The sequence below is a fragment of the Rhinoderma darwinii genome, chromosome 4 (genome assembly GCF_050947455.1).
Source record: "Rhinoderma darwinii isolate aRhiDar2 chromosome 4, aRhiDar2.hap1, whole genome shotgun sequence".
Taxonomy (NCBI): domain Eukaryota; kingdom Metazoa; phylum Chordata; class Amphibia; order Anura; family Rhinodermatidae; genus Rhinoderma; species Rhinoderma darwinii.
Genome location: NC_134690.1, coordinates 200,785,326 through 200,805,368, shown reverse-complemented (window position 1 = coordinate 200,805,368; position 20,043 = coordinate 200,785,326). Strand labels below are relative to the sequence as shown.

At 42.0% G+C, this 20,043-nt stretch overlaps 1 protein-coding gene across 1 annotated transcript in view; it reads right to left on the bottom strand.

Annotated features, from left to right (window-relative positions):
• LOC142759653 (dynein axonemal heavy chain 5-like) overlaps positions 1–20,043 on the bottom strand; it is a 466,211-nt gene that overhangs the window by 104,139 nt on the left and 342,029 nt on the right. The window contains 2 exon segments of the mRNA XM_075862058.1: positions 8,398–8,537; positions 11,011–11,118. Coding sequence (XP_075718173.1) covers positions 8,398–8,537; positions 11,011–11,118 — 248 coding nt within the window.

The following is a 20,043-nucleotide window of genomic DNA, read 5'->3' as shown; positions in this document are numbered from 1 at the left end:
TGTCCATTGTTTGAGACATATTTTGTTGACTTGCTTTGGGACAATACTATATTTGATGGCCAAGTATTCTGTAGTATACCACCCTAACTAAGCTACAGTATAGAAAACAACATAAGGTTTATCTATTAAAGAGCATTTCAATTCCAAGATAAAAAAAAAGAACACAAATTATTGGCTTTTCCTCTTCTGACAAGTTGTTAAAAATTCTATTCAGCTGTTAGTCATATTTTTTCTTGGAAAGCTGGATGACGGACAATAATGCGGATGCCATGGGCATTGTGGTGCAGCTTATATTTCTGAATGAATAGTTATTTATCTAGTGACCAAATAAATCCCCAGGCTCATATTAGTGCATAAATAAGACATGCGATGTAAGACAAATGACTGACAACTTCTATGGAAGCTGCAGTAAAATAAACCGACCACCTGCCTAATATTTTGTAGACCCCCCTCATGATGCCAAAAAAGCTCTGACACGTGAAGGCATGGACTCCACAAAACTTCTGAAGGTGTCCTGTGGTATTTGGTACCAAGAGAAAGTGAAGTCTCCATAGATCAGACTTGTTCTTTCAATATTGCCATAAAGATCTGTACTTGATCTGGAACAATGTTTAGACAATGGTATGTGTCAAACTGACATCCACATAAACGCAGCAAACTTTGATGCACTGTGTGTTCTGACATCTTTCTATCATAGAATGCATTAACTCTTTTAGCAATTTGTGCTACAGTAGCTCTTCTGTGTGATTGGCACAGACAGGCTAGCCTTTGCTTCCCAAACGAATCAATGAGCCTTGGGCGCATATAGCCCTGTTGCCGGGTTATCGGTTGTCCTTCCTTTGACCACTTTTGTTAGGTATTAACCATTGCATACTGGGAACACACTACAAGACCTGCCAGTCATCTAGCCATCACAATTTAGCCTTTGTCAAAGTCGCTCAGATCCTTATGCTTACCTATTTGTCTTGCTTTCAACAAATCAACTTCAAGGACTGACTATTCACTTGCTGCCTAAAATATTCCAACCCGGAAGCCATTGTAACAAGATAATCAATGTTTTTCACTTTAATGTTATGGCGGAATGGTGTATATCTGTTTACTAGCTTTTTGTTCAGAAGAAATAATTTTATAGGTGAATAGAATGTTTAACAACTTGACCAGAACATCTCAATGATTCATGTTTACTGGTGCATTTTTTTTTTATTTTAGGAGGGATTGCTCTATAAAATAATCAAGCCAGTTTATCTAATTTGAGTAATAATTCACAAAACATCTAAACCATGATCGAGGTCAGACTGGTCCACAGGAAGACCAGAGAATCATCCTGTGGGCTCAGGTTCTGTCACGATAGTGAGACCCAGTCACAACAGCTTAAAAAATTCAGCTGAAAACTACTAAATCCGAACCTGTAAAGGATATCTTATATAATTTATAATGGGCTTATTTCACAAATATAAAAAAATATAAGAAACAGCTTCGGTATAACTTGATAAGCATCTACCAAGGGACGTCAGTGCCCTGTCGGGCGAGAACAACAGTCACAAAATATAGAATGTCCTGGAGCTCCATTTCTCTATGGCATAAGTAATAAGAGTAATTGCACCTCAACATTAGATGCTGGCTTCTATCACAGTAGACTTTTTAGACTTGTCTTTTCTTGGGTGTAATATGAGTTCTCTTGTGCGCTCTCCCTCTGACCAGACACTATGGGAGCTGCTGTGTGGACAAACTTCGACAGAAATGTGATGCCGTCTCCACCAACGTCTTATTTCCCTGTCACATAATCTCCTCAGTGCAGTTTTTGGACATATACCTGTATTGATTTAAGGAAAACTAGCACAGCACTGCGTAGAGCCTTACAGTACAAAAAGATGCACACTTTAATGACTATTTATGCTGTTATCCTGAAAGTTTTAAAGGACAATTTATCTTGTAAGTAATCAGTTAAAAACAGCATTCAATGAGATACCCGACCAGTTTCAACAATCTGGCTTCCTTAGGGGTCACTAACACGAAATGTTCAATGACCAGTGGCGTAATTACCACTGTAGCAGCCATACGGGCCCATACGGGCCCATGCCGCCCGCCGGAGGCTCCGCTAGCAGCTGCTATGGCTGCTACAGCGTGATGCCACTGAACACTACGGCAGAGCAGGGGAGGTATCTCCCCGCTCTGTTATTCAAGGGGTTGTTCCTACAAAACACATGTATCCCCTATCCACAGGATGTGGTATACATGTGTGATCGCTAGCACCACCAGCGATAAGGAGAACGGGGGACCGATAGTCCCACAAAGTTCTCCATGAGAAACCTCGGACTTCCGGGGTCCGTGTCGGCCGCTCCGTAGAAATGAATGGAGCACTGGTCGCGATTGTGCGCATGCATGACCAGCGCTCCTTTCATTTTTATTGAAGTGCCGGACGCAGACCCCAGTAGTCCGAAGTTTCTCATTATCGCTGGGCGTCCCTAGGGGATACATGTCCTTTTGGGACAAACCATATGCTACATGCGTTGTTTTTTTTCTAGCGGGGGGGGGGGGGGGGGTTGGGGCTGTATGACGTTATCTACAAGGGGGGCTGTATGGTGCTATATGCAGGGGGCTGTATGGCGCTAAATACAGGGGGCTGTATGGTGCTATATACAGGGGGGCTGTATGCTGCTATATACAGGGGGGCTGTGTGGTGCTATATACAGGGGGGCTGTATGGCGCTATCTACAGGGAGGGGGCTGTATGGCGCTATCTACAGGGGAGGGGCTATATGGTGCTATATACAGTGAGGGGGTTGTATGGCGCTATCTACAGGGAGGGGGCTGTATGGCGCTATCTACAGGGGGGCTATATGATGCTATCCACAAGGGGGGCTGTATGGCCCTTTCTACAGGGAGGGCGCTGTATGGCGCTATCTACAGAGCGGCTGCATGGAGCTTTATACAGGGAGGGGGCTGTATGGCGCTATCTACAGGGGGCGCGGTGTGGTGGAATCTACAGGGAGGCACTATCTACAACGGGGGGGGGGGGGGGTTGTGTGGCACCCAGGGGTGGGGGCCCAGTCAAAATATTTCTATGGGGCCCAGTCCTTCCTAGTTACGCCCCTCTCAATGACCATTAGAATCACAAAAACGTCTGAAGAAACCCCTCCCACCTTTCAAGTCTAATGTTCACCAGGTTGCGAATATATTAAATAAATATTGAAGACATCTATAAAAGACAATAAAATGTACACATCATTCTCTAATGAAGCATTTTAAGTCCAACTCTACATTTAAACCATTGGGTGAAAGGGTATTCATTTATTTAATTATATAATTTTTTTGTCTCCAGTTGCGACAGTTTGTTTTTAAATTCTATCTTCATCTCTCCATTTACTTTTTGGTGCAGCCAACCCCATATACTTTAAACCCCTCGGATCTTTGTGATAGCAACTCCAAAAATGAAAAAAATTTGTCTTCTTTGTCGTAGGGGCACTCCAGTAAATAAACAACATGAATAGTGTCACAAGTAATAAAGTCTCTAATTTGCATTGCACTATTATAGCCATTACTTGTAAAGTGTGTTTGTTTTTCATATTAATAGTTCTACATGTATTACATTTTCTGCAAGGAAAAAAAAGCCCATCATGCACACACCCCCTTGCTTTTTTCTTTAATAGTTTTTAACTAAGGCCTGATTCACATGACTTTTGTGCCCCACATTTATCGTGGATGTAGAGAAAGCTCCCGATGTAAACAATAAACGTGTCCATAGGGCTCTATTAGCCTGATGAAGGCAAAAAGCGTCCTTTTGGCCTCCGTCGGGCTTGCATACGTCGGTATACCTCTTTTTTGCAGGATGGATTAACGCAGTACACACTATGCTATTTCATCCTGAGAACTGGTTATTTAACATGGGAGCCTATGTTTGACGGATGCCACTGTATGGCATCCGTCAGTGGTATATCTAAAACGTATATCTCGAGGATCTTCCCCAGAGCCGGAGTCCCCGGGAAGGGCATTAAGTAGTATGGACATATGGACAGTGATGCCATATATGGACAGTGATGCCAGGAGCTTTTAACAACGGAGTCCCCGGACAGAGAATCGTAACCACTCTGGCTGGGAATTTTTGGCCTGGGGAAGCCCCTGATGTTACTGTCCATATTTAAACAGTGATGTAAGGGGATTGCAACTACCGAGTCCCCGACTGCAGCATCAGTAGCACTCTGGCCTGGTACTCCGGGACTGGATGCCCCTGACGTCAGTGACTTCCCTGGAGTCGAATCACTGGCCTGAGCATTGCCAACGCTCTGGCTGTGGATTCTTGCATTACAAAGCCCCTAACGTTACTGTCCATATATGTACAGTGATGTCAGGAGCTAATCAGGACCGGAATTCCCGGCCGGAGCGTTGTCGACGCTCTGGCTGGGGATTCACTGTCCATATATGGACAGAGACAACAGGGGCTCTTCCAGGAGCGCAATCCCCGGCCAGGGATTTGCCGATGTGGTGGCCAGGGATTCTGGAATTACAAAGCCCCTCAAGAGCTTTCCCAAGACAGGAGTCTCCGGCCAGAGCGCTTGCGATGCACTGGCCGGGGACTCATTGTTAATAGTCCTTGACATCGCTGTCCATATATGGACAGTGATGTCAGGAGCTTTCCACAGCACAGCACTTCAAGTGGCCTATTCAGTGGGATACGTCTCTACCTTCTGTCAAAGGTATTTGTCGGGACTACTCCTGCTTATACCTCCAATGGAAGGTTTAAAACGCAGTATGAATCAAGCCTAATCTATCCCTTACAGTTATGGCTCATCTAAAGAAAATTTGTGGTTTTCCTGACAATATAGTCCCTAGCATCTGTTCATTTTATAGCATGTGCCAGTGTCTTGCAATAATTTTTTAAATTCCTTTATAATCCCTATAAAGCCCATTGGTTTTAATTGTGGCCTGTCTAGTCATCTGCCCCTCTTTATCCAATGACTGACCTAAAAACTCTTTAGGGTAATTTCCTTCCTCCATTCTAGTGTTAAGTAAATCCTCTTGTTTTTCAAAATCAATATCTAAAGTACAATTTCTTTTAATAGGAATAAGTTGATGTATGGGGACAAGATTCAACCGCGGGGCAAAATGACAGCTACTTCTTTCAATAAAGCTATTTTTGTCCATATCCCAAAAGTAAGTTCTAGTGGCCACATTATTATTTTCCCTGAAAGTCATAAGGTCTAAAAGATTAATCATATGCACAAGTGAGGTATACCTGTAGCCCCGACAGCCGCGGGCCTTACCCACTCTAGCGGCCGTCAGCTTGTTGATCCTCATTGCCAGCGTCTCCCTACTCAGGGATGCTGGCGTGCTCTGCTTTCTCCTCCTCCCCCGGCCTGTGCCCGTGGGGTGAACGTGCGCCCACATCCCAGGTCTTAAAGAGCCAGTGCGCGTACCAAGTATATTGCCCCCAGCCTATCCCTGCATACCCTGGACTACTTAAGGAACTCTGCCCACTTTCCCAGTGCCTGAACAATGTTGTTACTAACCCGGTGTTAGTCTACGAATGTTCCGTATCCTGTTTCCTGAATCCTGTGTCCGTGACTAGTTCTGTAATCTGAAAATTGTGTAAGTGACATATCTGCATCCTAAATTCAGTGTCCATGACCATTACTGTATCTGTGTCCAGTCCTATATCCTAAATCCAGTGCCCGTGACCAGCCTGCTTCCAGTAATCCGGCACCAGCCTGCTTCCAGTAATCCGGCACCATCCTGCTTCCATTAATGCAGCACCAGCCTGCTTCCAGTAATCCGGCACCAGCCTGCTTCCACTACCTGAAATCTGACTAAGTCCAGCTGCCACCAAGGTACCATCTGCCAGAGACTGTCTTATACCTGCCTGGCCAGCAACTACTCCGTTACGGCGGAGTAGCCCTGTGGGTCCACAGCTCCACTGGATGTTACAATACCCCACAATTATTAAGATTCAGTCTATAGACAAACAAATCTACTGATTCCTGGTCCTCTTTCCAGAGGAACAGGCAGTCATCTATTACCACCACCATTTTATAAAATGTTCTGGTTATTTTTTATATATATATTGCTCATCCCACATAATCGTTAATATACTGTATATTACCATAACTGAGGGTGAATTTTGCCCCCATTGCTGTATCCATGGTCTGAAGTTAAAAACCTTCATCCCACCAGGAGAAATTGTGTTCTAGTACATATTTGTAACATCTGATGATAAAATCAAGGATAATCTAGAATATCTTTATCTTAACTTAAAATTGTTATAAGGAATAATTGAACATAACTGCGATTCATCTACAACGTAAAAAAAAATATTGTCCGGCCACTCTACTTTCCGAAGCTTGGTCAGCAAATTAGAGGACTCCCTGACATAGAAAGGTATAGATGGAATATACTTCCGCAAAAAATGATCAATGTAAGCCCCCAGATTGGCGTTCAATGAGCCAATGGCCGATATAATTAGACAAGGGGACTGGGGTTGTTTGTGTCCTTATGAACCTTGGGTAAAAATTAATAACTGGGGGATGGGGATGCTTATTATATACATTATAAACAAATTCATTTTTGCTTAGAATCCATACCTTCTTCCCTTCTCCCAGCAGCTCTTTTACTTCACTTTGATACTTATTTGTTGGATCACTCTTTAGTTTATCTGGTAGAAGCCAGCATTTAATGGTGAGTTGCAATTATTTTTATTACTTGTACCAAAGAGAAACGGAGCTCCAGGAAATTCTATATTTTATTTCACAAATAACCTGTAGGCGTCTACTAATGCATGTGTGTGGGCAATATACAAGTAAAAAATAGAGCCCCTAATCTAAGGTTCTGCTCACATATGCTTTTTAGTTTCCGTTTATAACAAAAACCAGGATGCATTACGTGGCAGATACCAATAGTGCCCGATGGACCACATAGACCATCGAGTAATTGCATTTACAAACAGCGATTTGTGGATCTTACGGCTGAGATTTTTTGCATACCTAGAAATCTGCAATTGCAGTTTTGAATATAAAAAGTGGTCTCCCATGAGTATTTACATATGGAGATGATTGTAAGTGAAAAATCTATTTAAATTGTACGCATTATCGAAGTGTGTCAAAGCATCTCAATGCATATGTTGTCAATTGGTTTGTGTTTCTAAAAAAGTCTAGGACTCAACGTGGGTCTCAATTAAGACTGGCATCAGTCTTAATAAGAAACAAGCTGGAGTGAGATGCGACAAAGTTATTAAATTATAACTTTGTTGTATCTTTGGCTGCCGTGCACCATTGAATAAAAGCGACACCAGACAGAAGTTGGCGTAGATTTCCGTTATAATTTGTGTCAGCTTCTGGCGTAATTGATAGTAAACACAGTAGGCCGCAGGTGTCTATGCCCCTTCCGCTGAGCTCTGCCCAATTTTTAAAAGTGGCGAGAGTGGTAGAAATGGCTTACAGACTCTTAGGTGCTTTGCGACTTTTCCATGCCAGAATACTGGCGTAGAATCATTGTTAAATTCCCCCCATAGTTTCAATTTATAATCTTCTTGATGCTCTTACAATCATGTACTTTAATTAAGGATACTGGAAATTCAAATATTCTGATAAACTAAATTCCTCCTTTACCTCATTTAGATGTTTTAATCTGCCCATTTATCATCAAGTGAAAAACCTTAGAAACTCACCTACTCACATGAAAAACAAAAGCCGTTTTCGTTAAGGCTTTACTATTCTCAATTTCTATAACCTTAGATATTATATGACAGGTAGGTAAGAAAGATCTTTTTAAACATCGAACTTGATTCAAGGATCACCAACGGTTCTATGTTAAAAGGGTATTCCCATTTCTGACCCGAATCTATTTCTAAAATGGGGCCCCCTAACTTCCATCCTACACTCTGCCGCTGCGCTCTGGCCACTGTCTGACAAGGTCGCCGGATTTTCCGGAAACAGCCTAGAAAGTTTTGCTGCACTGTTTCTAGAACACCCATAGAAGTGAATGGAAGTTACGGAAAAAGCAAAGCACAACAAGCTACGTTGTTTCTGGAACTCGGGAGCTACAGAAACAGCATATTTCAATGTACGCAGAAGGTAGGACAGGGGCCAGTGCATAGATATAGGTGCGGGTCCCAGAGGTGGGATCTATCAGACATTCCTATAATATCCTGTAGATATGCCATTAATGTCTGAGATGGGAATACCCCGTTAAGTATATCATTTAAAATATATATATATATAACTTTGTCAATCTTTTAAAAAGTGCAAATTGCATTAGCAGAAAATAAATCCTCAGATTTAGGAGAGTTAAATCTTTTTTTCACAGGCGGGTTTAAAAACACTTTTGTACAAACTCTTTTCAATTCCCAAATTAAATTGTTAAATAGCTCTCATATTTTTTTTTTAAATTACCCATGTATTAGGCTTACCCTGATGCGGTCTTCAGAAGTTCATCATATGGAGAAATACAAACTATTATTCGCAGATATGATTTCACTTGAGAAATGAAGTACTTGGCTGGGTCATAACCAAGATGTGGATGTTTCCTGCGTAGAGCTGGTCCTAGAACCTAGGTATACAGGTAGATGTAATGATATATGTAACAAGTATGTCTGTCATTTGGAGACTAGTAAAGCCATCTGTATTAAGTGGCTCATTATGAAAGCTCCCAGTGGTGGAATTTATAATTGTCAATAAAGGTAAACGAACCTAGATTAAAAAGTCAGTGGAGAAGGAAGACAGAATTGTCATAATCAATCATGATTTTGTTTCCTCCACTTATGTGTAGAGTTCTTCAATCCATTACCCAATGACGTCAATGATGAAAACAAACCTACAGGAATCATCCATTGAAATAATTGGGATCTGTCAATGGGTCAGTTTTGCTTTGTGTGTGTAGCAAACACTAGTGTGGATAGAGCTATGTTTAATTAAAGGGGTATTCCCAAGAGGTCACATATGAATCAGTGTGTCCTAACAGTAAAAGCATTATTCTTTCAAATTACAATCAATTATTACCAATGCACCATTTCAGAGCACTCAACCTCCTAAAAACTGAAATCTCTAGTGGTTATATCTTGTTGCTACTGGACACGTCCTCTAGTAGTTCTTGACTTGACGGTTGAACATGCGCCATTCCTTCTCCTCCTATGTAAATCGCTAGCTCGCCCTGTGCAGCCAGTCCTTGCATGCGCAGTATGGTCGTCCTGACTGCACAGGCACGGCTTGACTGCATAACAGCTACAGCCGAGCATGCACAGGAAAATGCCCACAAGAACCACCAATGAAAACATTAAAAAAAAATAAAAGCAAGGAAAGGGAGGTTCATAAAAAGAGCAGATGCACAGTAAGATTCAAACAGCAGCAAATGCAATCATGTGGTAGGACTAAATGAGCTGCCTATTCGGCTCAATGAAGAAATCAGCATAAACGGGAGGTAAAAACGAAAGTAAATGGATAGTAAAGCACAAAGTGAGTTGATTTGGGCATGGGCAGTTTCTTTTGAGACTTTCCATCCCCTTTAAGTCCAGTAAAAACATTGGTTCATAGCAGGACTGATTGAGGTACTTTGGTATCAGCGTTCCAATCAGGGTTCCAATTAAATAAGATCCAACAATGAATCCTTCGGGGCAAGGCTTAGCCAAGCAACGGGGTTTAACATTATTTTTCTCCTATTGCAGAGGGATCAGACAGTAGGGGCGGTTCCTCCTGTAGTCAATTGATTTACAGCCAGACACAGGATTATGAGGAGGTGGGGGATATAGCTGATCTCCTGGAACACCAGAGATCTATATATATTTCACCATTTTGTTTGCAATATAAGACAGAGTAGTATAATAGGAAAGGAGAGGAGGAGATGCTATGTTCACACGGGGTCTTTTGCCGAGTTTTTTGACGCGGAAACCGCGTCGCAAAACTCGGCAGAAACGGCCCGAGAACGCCTCCCATTGATTTCAATGGGAGGCGTCGGCGTCTTTTTCCCGCGAGCAGTAAAACTGTCTCGCGGGAAAAAGAAGCGACATGCCCTATCTTCGGGCGCTTCCGCCTCCGACCTCCCATTGACTTCAATGGGAGGCAGGAGAAAGCGTGTTTTATGCCCGCGGCGCTCAATGGCCGCGGGCGAAAAACGGCGCGATAATTGCTGTTCACACTGAGTATTTTGGGGGAGGAATATCTGCCTCAAAATTCCGTTTGGAACTTTGAGGCAGATATTCCTCCCCCAAAATACTCCGTGTGAACATAGCCTTAGGGTGAAACTTTTTTGTTTTGTATTTTCCATGTTTAATGTTTCTATAAATTGACATTGTCTAAAATAAATATTATTATAACTAGATTTTTTTTTGTCTGGCAGATTTGGTAATACTCTAATTCAAATTATGTAGACTTTAGCTGTCAATGACAGTTTAATAGTTACTGTTGCAACTATCAGAGCAACATTGTTCTTTTCTTAGTATTCCGAAGAACCAGAATAAAAGCTAGTAATGCCAAATAATATCACATGCCAAATACAGGAGGCCAATAACAGACTATTTGCAAAGGTAATTATGATATCAAGATTAAAATAGGTGACAATTTCCCCAAAAGTCTGACTGCCGCATCCAGGTGGGGAATCAGTGGCAAGGATTACAGAAATACCTGCGCTAGCAGACTTTAACGGTTTCTGTAACTCCCATAGAAGTTTGCATAATCCCGGCCAACTTGCCACTAATTCCCTGCCTGGATCGCTTTACAAGTCGGGAACGGGTTCGGGGGACTAAAGATAGGTGCGGATATCTTATGGGAATACGACTTTCATTTCTTCTGCAAAGTCGTTGCAGGGGAAATTAATGTTTCGCTGCTGCCTCCCATGGCAATAGCACCTGATTGCTAGGGGTCATTGCACAGGGTCCCCCATGGATTAGCTGATTGTTAGAGGTCCTGTCCAATAGAAAGTGTTCACTTAGAAAAAAACTAAAATGTTATATTAAAAATTATAATCACACCGGACCATACTTTATTAAGTTACAGCTATAATATCAGCTAATGTCTTGCCTAGTGCCTACCTGCAGAAGATCATTCATCTCTTCAGTTGTGAACAATGATGAGTATTCTCCACAGATCAGCAGGCTGTTAATAGCATTGAGACAGCCATCAGTAGCCAGTTCTTCTGCCTGTCAGTTATTGGATGTACATGTCATTAGTGCAGTACAGGACAAGAGATGTTATATACTGAACACGACACAGAAATGCAGGGTGTAGTTGAGCTAGGTAACCATTTCATAGACCTTTTAGTTAGAATTATTTTGTAATAAGAGATTTATGTAGCAAAGTGCTTTATGGTAGGTCTATGGTTGATGTCTAATTGCATCTTAAACTTATTGTCCATCCTTAAACTCTAAATAGATCAAGACTAAGCACATTCATTTCTTATAGTATCTTAATAGCGGTTGGCGCTCCATTTTTCTGATACATAGCTCCAAATTCAATTTATTGACAGAGTTAAAGACGCACTCCAGTTTGACTGCCTTCATTATCATACAATTAAGCAAATTGCGTTCTTTAATTGTTTCTCTTGACAGAATCTATGAAAGGGCAGCTTTAATATGTAGACAGTTATTTTTTCACTTAACTCTTTTTTTTGTTAGAAGTCTGATATTAAGAATCAGTCCTATTGCACTTTGTGCTTATGGCTAGCTGACTTCATATATATGCAAAAATGATTAGTCATTCAAAAAATATTCAGCACCTACAAATTTAATCTGGATTTTTATTACGGATTGTAATTTAAGAAGTGTTTGAAACACAGATCAGGAGCACCCTCTGCTGCCTGAATTATAAATTGTACAATGCTGCTACTGACTTTACTGCCAACAGCTGTTGGTATTTCTACATGTTCCAGTAAACAGAATAAAATATAAAACTAAACACGTTTTGCTCATGGGTTTACTATTACTAAAATTAATTAGCCAGGTTTGCATCTCAAGTATAGAAAAACATTGTATTGGAGCTGCAGTACTGGTTGTCATCCAGAAAAGAACGGACATGACTCACAAACCCCTAAATAAAAATGATACCAATTTGACATAACAGAAAAACTAAATTGTTATGACTTTAAACTGGATTAAGAGGTCACGGTCAAAAGGCAAAAATTGCAAGACTGTGCAATTGTGCTGCGATTTTCTAATTCCGTCAATTCAGTTGAAATTATACCAAAATAGATTATGCTTATTTCGTTAGCAGTTGTCATCTGTCCTTAGAAATAAAATTTCTATTTGTCTCATCCGGCAACAATCTCACATACTCCATAGGGGGAAACAGGGATCAGACATATTGTATTTCCCCATGACAAATGGCACCAGGACTGTCTGTTGGCTGCTTATTCATCTCTCACGATAGAAATAATGTACCTATTCAGCCTTCGATCAGTAAAGTTTATGGTGGATTTTAGGGAAATACTGTAGCTGTAGGAGGAAAGCAGCAGTCGAGTAATCTCCCCATTGTTGAGAGGCTGCCTGCTGCTATGATCTATTACTACTTTTCCCACACATCTCCAGTTCTGAGACCTCCTGAAACATTTACGCACATATTTGTTATACATATTAGCTACTATTTTTTATAAGGCACTTTGAGCATAATAGATTGATTTTGCCATGTAGCCATTTCAATGAAGATTATTAGACTGCTCTAGAGTTAAGCATGATCCAACTGCTAATCCATAAAAGCTGGACAGGATGTTCCATCTCATATTGAGACCAAGCAAATCTCTGGTATGTTGTTATGGTTCATTCATATTTACAATTTATTTAAAAGGGTCTTGGATGCCTTTCTTGAAAAAAATCTTGCACAGCCAACCAGAACCCTACAGTGAAGGAAATAAGTATTTGATCCATTGCTGATTTTGTAAGTTTGCCCACTGTCAAAGACATGAACAGTCTAGAATTTTTAGGCTAGGTTAATTTTACCAGTGAGAGATAGATTATATAAAAAAAAAAAAAAAAGAAAATTACATTGTCACAATTATATATATTTATTTGCATTGTGCACAGAGAAATAAGTATTTGATCCCTTTGGCAAACAAGACTTAATACTTGGTGGCAAAACCCTTGTTGGCAAGCACAGCAGTCAGACGTTTTTTTGTAGTTGATGATCATCTGTAAATCATTAAGATTTCGAGGCTGTCGCTTGGCAACTCGGATCTTCAGCTCCCTCCATAAGTTTTCGATGGGATTAAGGTCTGGAGACTGGCTAGGCCACTCCATGACCTTAATGTGCTTCTATTTGAGCCACTCCTTTGTTGCCTTGGCTGAATGTTTCGGGTCATTGTCATGCTGGAAGACCCAGCCACGAGCCATTTTTAATGTCCTGGTGGAGGGAAGGAGGTTGTCACTCAGGATTTGACGGTACATGGCTCCATCCATTCTCCCATTGATGCGGTGAAGTAGTCCTGTGCCCTTAGCAGAGAAACACACCCAAAACATAATGTTTCCACCTCCATGCTTGACAGTGGGGACGGTGTTCTTTTGGGTCATAGGCAGCATTTCTCTTCCTCCAAACACGGCGAGTTGAGTTAATGCCAAAGAGCTCAATTTTAGTCTCATCTGACCACAGCACCTTCTCCCAATCACTCTCAGAATCATCCAGATGTTCATTTTCAAACTTCAGATGGGCCTGTACATGTGCCTTCTTGAGCAGGGGGACCTTGCTAGCACTGCAGGATTTTAATCCATTACGGCATAATGTGTTACCAATGGTTTTCTTGGTGACTGTGGTCCCAGCTGCCTTGAGATCATTAACAAGTTCCCCCCGTGTAGTTTTCGGCTGAGCTCTCACCTTCCTCCGGATCAAGGATACCCCACGAGGTGAGATTTTGCATGGAGCCCCAGATCGATGTCGATTGACAGTCATTTTGTATGTCTTCCATTTTCTTACTATTGCACCAACAGTTGTCTCCTTCTCACCCAGCGTCTTACTTATGGTTTTGTAGCCCATTCCAGCCTTGTGCAGGTCTATGATCTTGTCCCTGACATCCTTAGAAAGCTCTTTGGTCTTGCCCATGTTGTAGAGGTTAGAGTCAGACTGATTAATTGAGTCTGTGGACAGGAGTCTTTTATACAGGTGACCATTTTAGACAGCTGTCTGCAGGCACCAAGTTGATTTGGAGCGTGTAACTGGTCTGGAGGAGGCTGAACTCTTAATGGTTGGTAGGGGATCAAATACTTATTTCTCTGTGCACAATGCAAATAAATATATATAATTTTGACTATGTGATTTTCTTTTTTTTTTAAATTTTTATATAATCTATCTCTCACTGGTAAAATTAACCTAACCTAAAAGTTCTAGACTGTTCATGTCTTTGACAGTGGGCAAACTTACAAAATCAGCAAGGGCTCAAATACTTATTTCCTTCACTGTATTCGGTATTGACAAGGAGCAACAACTCCGATAGTGCTGTTTACAACTGGGTGTCCCTGGTTTGGCGGATAAAGACGACTTTTTTCTCCATTTGTAGTAACAGGAGACCAAAAAATAAAAATAAAAAATACAACTTTTCTCAAACATATATTAGAAAAAAATAAAAATGATCCTCTAATTTAGTGATGAAAGCTCTGGCTCTTTATGAAAGAGAGACGACTTCTAGTAAAAGTCTTACTAATTTTTGACTGCTCTATGACACTTCTGAGCTGGGAGGGAAGACACTGAGTGTGCAGCATGTTTAAAGTGAAGTTCTCTGCTGCCATATTACTTCATGATGAATATTATATTAGCAGCAAAGTAAGATAATTATCCTGTGTATTATGTAGCAACAGCAGGAGGAGGAGGAGTAGAAGCAGCATCAGCAGTAAATCCTGTCACAGCTTTCTCTTCAGTGTGTGACTGCTGCTGGTTCTGTGTGCATGTAGTGGGAGACTCAGATTAACCCTTTACAAGCAGCTGCTTCCGCTTCTAATAGATTAATCCTTTAAAAGCAGCTGTCTCCTTCAGCTGTCTCCTTTTCCTCTAACAGATTAACCCTCTACAAGCAGCTGTCTTCTCTTACTGGGCTGCAAAATCCACAGGGAAATTTTATTACATGGCTGATAAACGAACAATATTCTGTATGAAGTAAAGTGCAGGCTGCTGGCTGGAGGTAAGAAAATGTTTTGCCCGATTTGTATTTCGCTGATTTTTCTCTCATTACGTTGCATTGACAAATTATTTCACCAGGTTTGAGATTTTAGGGGTTTTAGGGGAACTGATTCTCCCATTATATTTTATGGATCAGCAAATAGACAAAGTAGGAAGACAAGTGAACTAATTAGCTGACCTCAAAACGCAGCCAGATCAGAAAAGAAGGCTCTACTTTGCTATTCAGATTCTGTATAGAATCCTATCCTACCCTCACAGTTGGTGCCTCCCAGAGAAGAAGATAAAATCATGAGATTTGGACTTCACTATTCTGAAGTTAAAACTGTGTAATGTAATACTAAGAAAAATCCTCAGTTCTGCAGGTTACAATAGAGAGATAGTTTCCGTCCATCTGGAGATCAATTTATATAGGTACAGAGAATCAAAACAGAATATCCTTTACCCTTACACAATGGTTTGTGTAAAAAATAGTTTTTCTAACCTTACAATGTATCATTTAAACAATAACAATTTGAACTATGTACAGTTTTGTTCTGTAATGATATTATTGTATATGTATATAAATATATATATTTATATATATATATATATATACATATATATATATATATATATATATATATATATATATATACATATATATATATATATATATACATATATATATATATATATATATATATATATATACACACGCATATCTGAGTCAAAGGTTATGAAGGTTGCTATAAACATGAAATAGAATATTAATCATAACACTGCAAACTATATTTAACCTTCTGGATATAAAGCATTTTGATCAATGTATAAAGAATTTTGGGGCTGTGCTTAGTAAAATAAGCAATATGTTTCTAATTAGAATGCCTCTTTCATGATGCTTAATAGGTTTCAAACATGGCTGAGTAATTGATGGTTTAGATGCAGCAAACATTAACATTAAAATGTGATACAATGACTTTTTGTTTGGACAGAGATTAATTTGCTCTGTATTTATGACTAATAGCCTAATAGCAGACACGAATTGGCCTTTTATCTGCACTGTAATCATACCATAATTGCACATAGCAGACTCTGATAAATACTATAGCAACAGAGCACACTCATTTCTATAAACAAATCAGACTATTGTTCAGCTCAAAGAGTCACAGCGGCTAAAGAGGATAATTAAGATAATTAAGGATAACTATGATTAACTCCTTAACATCAGCACACAATTTTTCAACTGAATGGATGAAATACAAAATGCTTTCGTGTTTTGTTATAACCAAGTTTCTCACTGATTAAAACAGGATTCATAACTATATGAATATTTTTGAACATGCATGATCATTGATTGTCAATCAAAACTTGAAAACAAGTTCAAATGTAAGTAAAAAATGAATACAGTGCTTATAGATTCTCATGTAAAGTACCTTTGTACCTTCAATGCTCAGCTGTGTGTGCTGCAGACCTCTCATTCTTCTTAAGGCTGTGTTCACACGACCTATTTTCAGACGTAAACGAGGCGTATTATGCCTCGATTTACGTCTGAAAATATGGCTACAATACGTCGACAAACATCTGCCCATTCATTTGAATGGGTTTGCCGACGTACTGTGCCGACGACCTGTCATTTACGCGTTGTCGTTTGACAGCTGTCAAACGACGACGCGTAAATTGACTGCCTCGGCAAAGAAGTGCAGGACACTTCTTTGCAACGTAATTTGAGCCGTTCTTCATTGAATTCAATGAAGAGCAGCTCAAGATTACGGGCGTCAAAGACGCCTCGCATAAATGCGAGGAGGAGCTTTTACGTCTGAAACAACGCAGCTGTTTTCTCCTGAAAACAGTCTGTCTTTTCAGACGTAAAAGACAGTTCTCGTGTGCATATACCCTAATTCACTAACAGGAAGTTTTTTTTTAATCATTGTCTGCCATGTTACAGATGCAGCATAGCTGCAGCCTGGTCAAGTCACTTTCTCTACAAGCCTGCTAACTTTCATTACACGTTCCACTCTTCCCTCTCCCCTGTTAGTACACTTCTACACAATGCTTGAAGAGGCTACTGTAATCATGGCCGGCTTTAGATACGCTCGACCAGTGCGGTCGCACAGGGCGCCAACTGCCACACTGCAAGAGGGGCGCCAGCGGGTGTGTGTATCCCTACGCCGTTGCAACTACCAGCGGGTCAGGAGCCACTCGCTAACTGCACCCAGGGCCGGCCTTAGGCAGTTGCCTTTCCGCCCGGGTGCTTCTTCACTTAGTGGCCGTCGCTACCTCTGTAGCAGCCATAGCGGCTGCTAACGGCGACACCCGGCATGAGGGCGGTGGTGCCACTAGCAGCCGCTGCGGCTGCGGTAGCGGTAGCAACGGCACTATAGCAGAGCAGGTTGGTATCTCCCTTCTCTGCTATCTACTAGCGCCACTGTAGCTTCCTGAAAAAGCGGAATCCCCAATGTGGCCGGGGATTCCGCTCCTGGAGCGCTGCTTGATGTCTCTTATATACATAGTTACATAGTTAGTACGGCTGAAAAAAGACACATGTCCATCAAGTTCAACCAAGGGAAGGGAAAAGGGAAGGAAAAATTTCTACATATATGGACAGTGACATCAGGGGAAACTCCTGAAGCGGAATCCCCGGTCACAGCGTTGCAAACGCTATGACCGGGGATTCCACTCCAGGAGAAGCCAATGATGTCATGGACACAGACGACAAGAGCTTCTCCTGGAGTGGAATCGACGGTCACAGCGTCGACAACGCTGTGGACGGGGATTCCACTTCAGGAGTTTCCCCTGATGTCACTGTCCATATATGGACAGAGACATAAAAGAAAGTGCTCCAGGAGCGGAATTCCCGGCCTCACAGGAATTCCGCTCCTTCAGGGAGCTACAGTGGCGCTAGCTATACTGGAAGGGGGGAGGGGTTTGCTATCTACAAGGGGACTGTGGGCTGTGTGGCACTACCTACAAAAAAGGACAACTGTGCAGGAGCACACAAAATACCCAGCTTTCCCGGCTATCAAATAAATGTGTGGAAAAGAATCCTCTAGACTAAATAAAAGTTATATCTTAGTTTATTTCCACACATTTATTTGATAGCTGGGAAAGCTGGGTATTTTGAGTGCTTCTGCCCCGTTGTCCTTTTTTGAATGTCTATTGCCCGCCAGGGTCATTTCGTAGTCCTTGCACTACCTACAAGGGGGCTGTGGGCAGTGTGGCACTACCAACCAGGGGCCTGTGGGCTGTGTGGCACTACCAACCAGGGGGCTGTGGGCTGTGTGGCACTACCAACCAGGGGGCTGTGGGCTGTGTGGCACTACCAACCAGGGGGCTGTGGGCTGTGTGGCACTACCAACCAGGGGGCTGTGGGCTGTGGGGCACTACCAACCAGGGGGCTGTGGGGCACTACCAACCAGGGGGCTGTGGGCTGTGTGGCACTCTCTACCAGGGGTCTGTGCGGCACTCCCTACCAGGGTGCTGTGCGGAACTCCCTACAGGGGGCTGTGTGGCGCACTCTACAGGGGGCTGAGTGGCGCTCTTTACAGGGGGCTGTGGGGCTGTGTGGCGCTACCTACAAGGGGGCTGTGTGGCGCTACCTACAAGGGGGCTGTCTGGCGCTATCTACAAGGGGGCTGTCTGGCGCTACCTACAAGGGGGCTGTCTGACGCTACCTACAAGGGGGCTGTCTGGCGCTACCTACAAGGGGGCTGTGTGGTGCTACCTACAAGGGGCTGTGTGGCGCTACCCACAAGGGGGCTGTGTGGCGCTACCCACAAGGGGCTGTGTGGCGCTACCTACAAGGGGTTGTGTGGGGCAATCTACAGGGGGAATTTGTGAGTGGTGGGCTGATGGTCATTTTACTGTGAGTGGTGGGCTGATGGTCATTTTACTGTGAGTGGGGGGCTGATGGTCATTTTACTGTTAGTGGGGAGCTGATGGACTTCAAGTGGTTTCCGCCTCTGACCTCCAATTGAAATGAATAGGAGGCAGAAAATACTTGCGGCACTCGTTTGGAGTTTTTTTTCCTGCGTCTTTTGCATTCGCTTCAACAGCTTAAGAAAAAAAACAAAAAAAAGGTCAAACAAGGCTGTCAGTTGCTGAAGGAATTTTTAGGCAGATTTGTTTGCCTTACAAAAAACGTATGTGAACATACCCTACGAGTGTAGTGCTTGTTCTTAGCCGTTTTCTGTCTTTCTCAAAACAATTTTTGGTAGCGGGGCCCTGAGGAAATTTTATTTTTCCAGTGCTGCCTCGAGTCCGAAAAGGTTGGGAAACTCTGTACTAGGCTACAGGATACCGTCATGGAGCAGCTCAGTTCGTCATGGGAACGGGGCCTAGGTGAGTACAATTTTTGTTTTTGTTTGGGGGCACTGTCTACAAAGGGGAGGTGGGGGACTGTATGGCACTGTCTACAAGGGGGAGGTGTGGGGCGGGGGGGCTGTATGGCATGATCTACAAAAAGGAGGTGGGTGATTATGGCACTGTCTACTGGGAGGCTACATGGCAAAATCTACAGGGGGGCACTATACTGTGTGGGGGCCACTAAGCGGACATTATACTGTGTAGGGGTACTACAGGTGGCATAATACTGTGGGCACAATTAGAGGACAAAATACTGTGTCATTGAAGGGGTTGTAATATATTTTATTATTAAATATTATTATTATACTGTATGGGAGCACTAAAGGGGCATTATAATTTTTTTTATGGGGCTTTTTTTTTTTTATGATGGTGTGGGGCGCCGAAAGATCATTTCGCACAGGGCGCCATCTATCCTAGGGCCGGCCCTGACTGTAATCACAGGACTTCATTAACTAACAAGTACCCTCTACAGACACAAAGACAACTTGTAATGCCATGTTTCGTTAATATATTGTTCTTATTAATAATAATAATAATAATAATAATATTATTTTACAGTGCCATTCCAGCGCCTAAAAATGTATGGCCTATCCTCAGGATAGGCCATCAATATCTGATAGGTCGGGGTC